General features: G+C 37.0%; 1 protein-coding gene across 1 annotated transcript in view; it reads left to right on the top strand.

The window, feature by feature from the left end:
• Nucleotides 1–1,409, top strand: part of PSD3 (pleckstrin and Sec7 domain containing 3) — a 426,096-nt gene that overhangs the window by 363,389 nt on the left and 61,298 nt on the right. The window contains exon 12 of the mRNA XM_019649264.1: nt 1,118–1,188. Within this exon, the coding sequence (XP_019504809.1) occupies nt 1,118–1,188 (71 nt within the window). The remainder of the gene's footprint in view (nt 1–1,117; nt 1,189–1,409) is intronic.

The following is a 1,409-nucleotide window of genomic DNA, read 5'->3' on the forward strand; positions in this document are numbered from 1 at the left end:
GTGAGCGGCCGTCCAGAAGCCGGTGACTGATGTGCCTCGCCCTGGAAGAGCGCAATGATGGTGCCAGCTTGAGCCAGTGAAGCAACGTCCTCCACAACTAGACTGAAGAACAAAACAACAGCAACTTGTCTGTTCCCCTTCCCCCGATTCCCGAATAAAATCTTTAAAAAAAAAAAAAAAAGAATAAGCTTAAATAGTAAACTGTTTTGCTATCTGTCCTTTTGTTTTAGGACAGTCTGTAAAAGTTTCTATAAGTCAATAGAGAAATTCTATATACTTTATAGTCCAGGAAAACAGAAACAAAAGGAATAAAAGGGCTTCTGAAAGAAAATTCATTTGGAGAATTATTATGAGGGTGCCTAATGTCTGCTTGCTCTGTGCCAAGTTCTGTGAATGCTAAAGATGAAGGATACCTGCTCTCAGGTCATTCATAATCTAACGAAAGAGAAATTTAGACAAAAAATTATGTTGCAGTGCAGCAGATTCTGTAGCAGAGGTATTACAGGTTGTCATAGAAGTAAGAATAATTAAAGTTATAATCTGATTGGTAGGTGTGTGGGAGAAATGCCAAAAGGAATCCTTTATATTCTGAGACTTGTTTCTTATGATCCCTAGAAACTTTGGCGAAGCCATGAAATACCCTGATACGTGAGCTTTTTAAACTTTGTCTTACATTAATATCTACTTCCAGTATGCCTCTTCTGCTCTCCCAGTCTTTAAGTCATCTTTACTAGAGTGCAGGCTGTAGAACCATGCTGTCCGGTTCAGATCCCTCCTCCTCCCCCTCGTCGTCTCCACTTCCTCCTCCTCCTCTTCCTCGTTAGAGGACCATGAGCAGATTACCTTTCTGTGCTTCAGTTCTGTAAAGAGCAAGAGTACTAGCACCTAGCCTTCAGGATTATGGTCATGATTAAGCGAGGTAATGCGTGTAAAACATTTTTAGAACACGGCCTGTTGTACAGTAAGACTCAAGAAAATTTTCGTCCTCATTACTCCTAGTTTTGGTAGCCAATAAAACAGGAACATTGAAATACAATAATCATGTTGATCATTTAGGGTCTCTTTCTATAATGCTAATTTCTGCCTAATACAGTTTTCCATTATTTTTCCTTTCTAGCTCCAAGAGGAAAGCGAGGATGGAAAACCTTTTATGCTGTACTAAAGGGAACAGTCCTTTACTTGCAAAAGGTAAAAATAAATAAATAAAAAAGGAAGCCCTCAAAGCTTTATGCAATGATAGACAACTTACCCCAAAAACTATTCACTTTGTACAAAGAGTCCTCATAAAACACTCAAAAGACTGTGTAATTCATGTCTAAATTCCTTTTTGGATTTGTTTTGTTTCTGATGAAATAATTATTTTAGAAATCATATATATATATATATATATATATATATATATATATATA

The sequence above is a fragment of the Hipposideros armiger genome, unplaced genomic scaffold, assembly GCF_001890085.2.
Source record: "Hipposideros armiger isolate ML-2016 unplaced genomic scaffold, ASM189008v1 scaffold_131, whole genome shotgun sequence".
Taxonomy (NCBI): domain Eukaryota; kingdom Metazoa; phylum Chordata; class Mammalia; order Chiroptera; family Hipposideridae; genus Hipposideros; species Hipposideros armiger.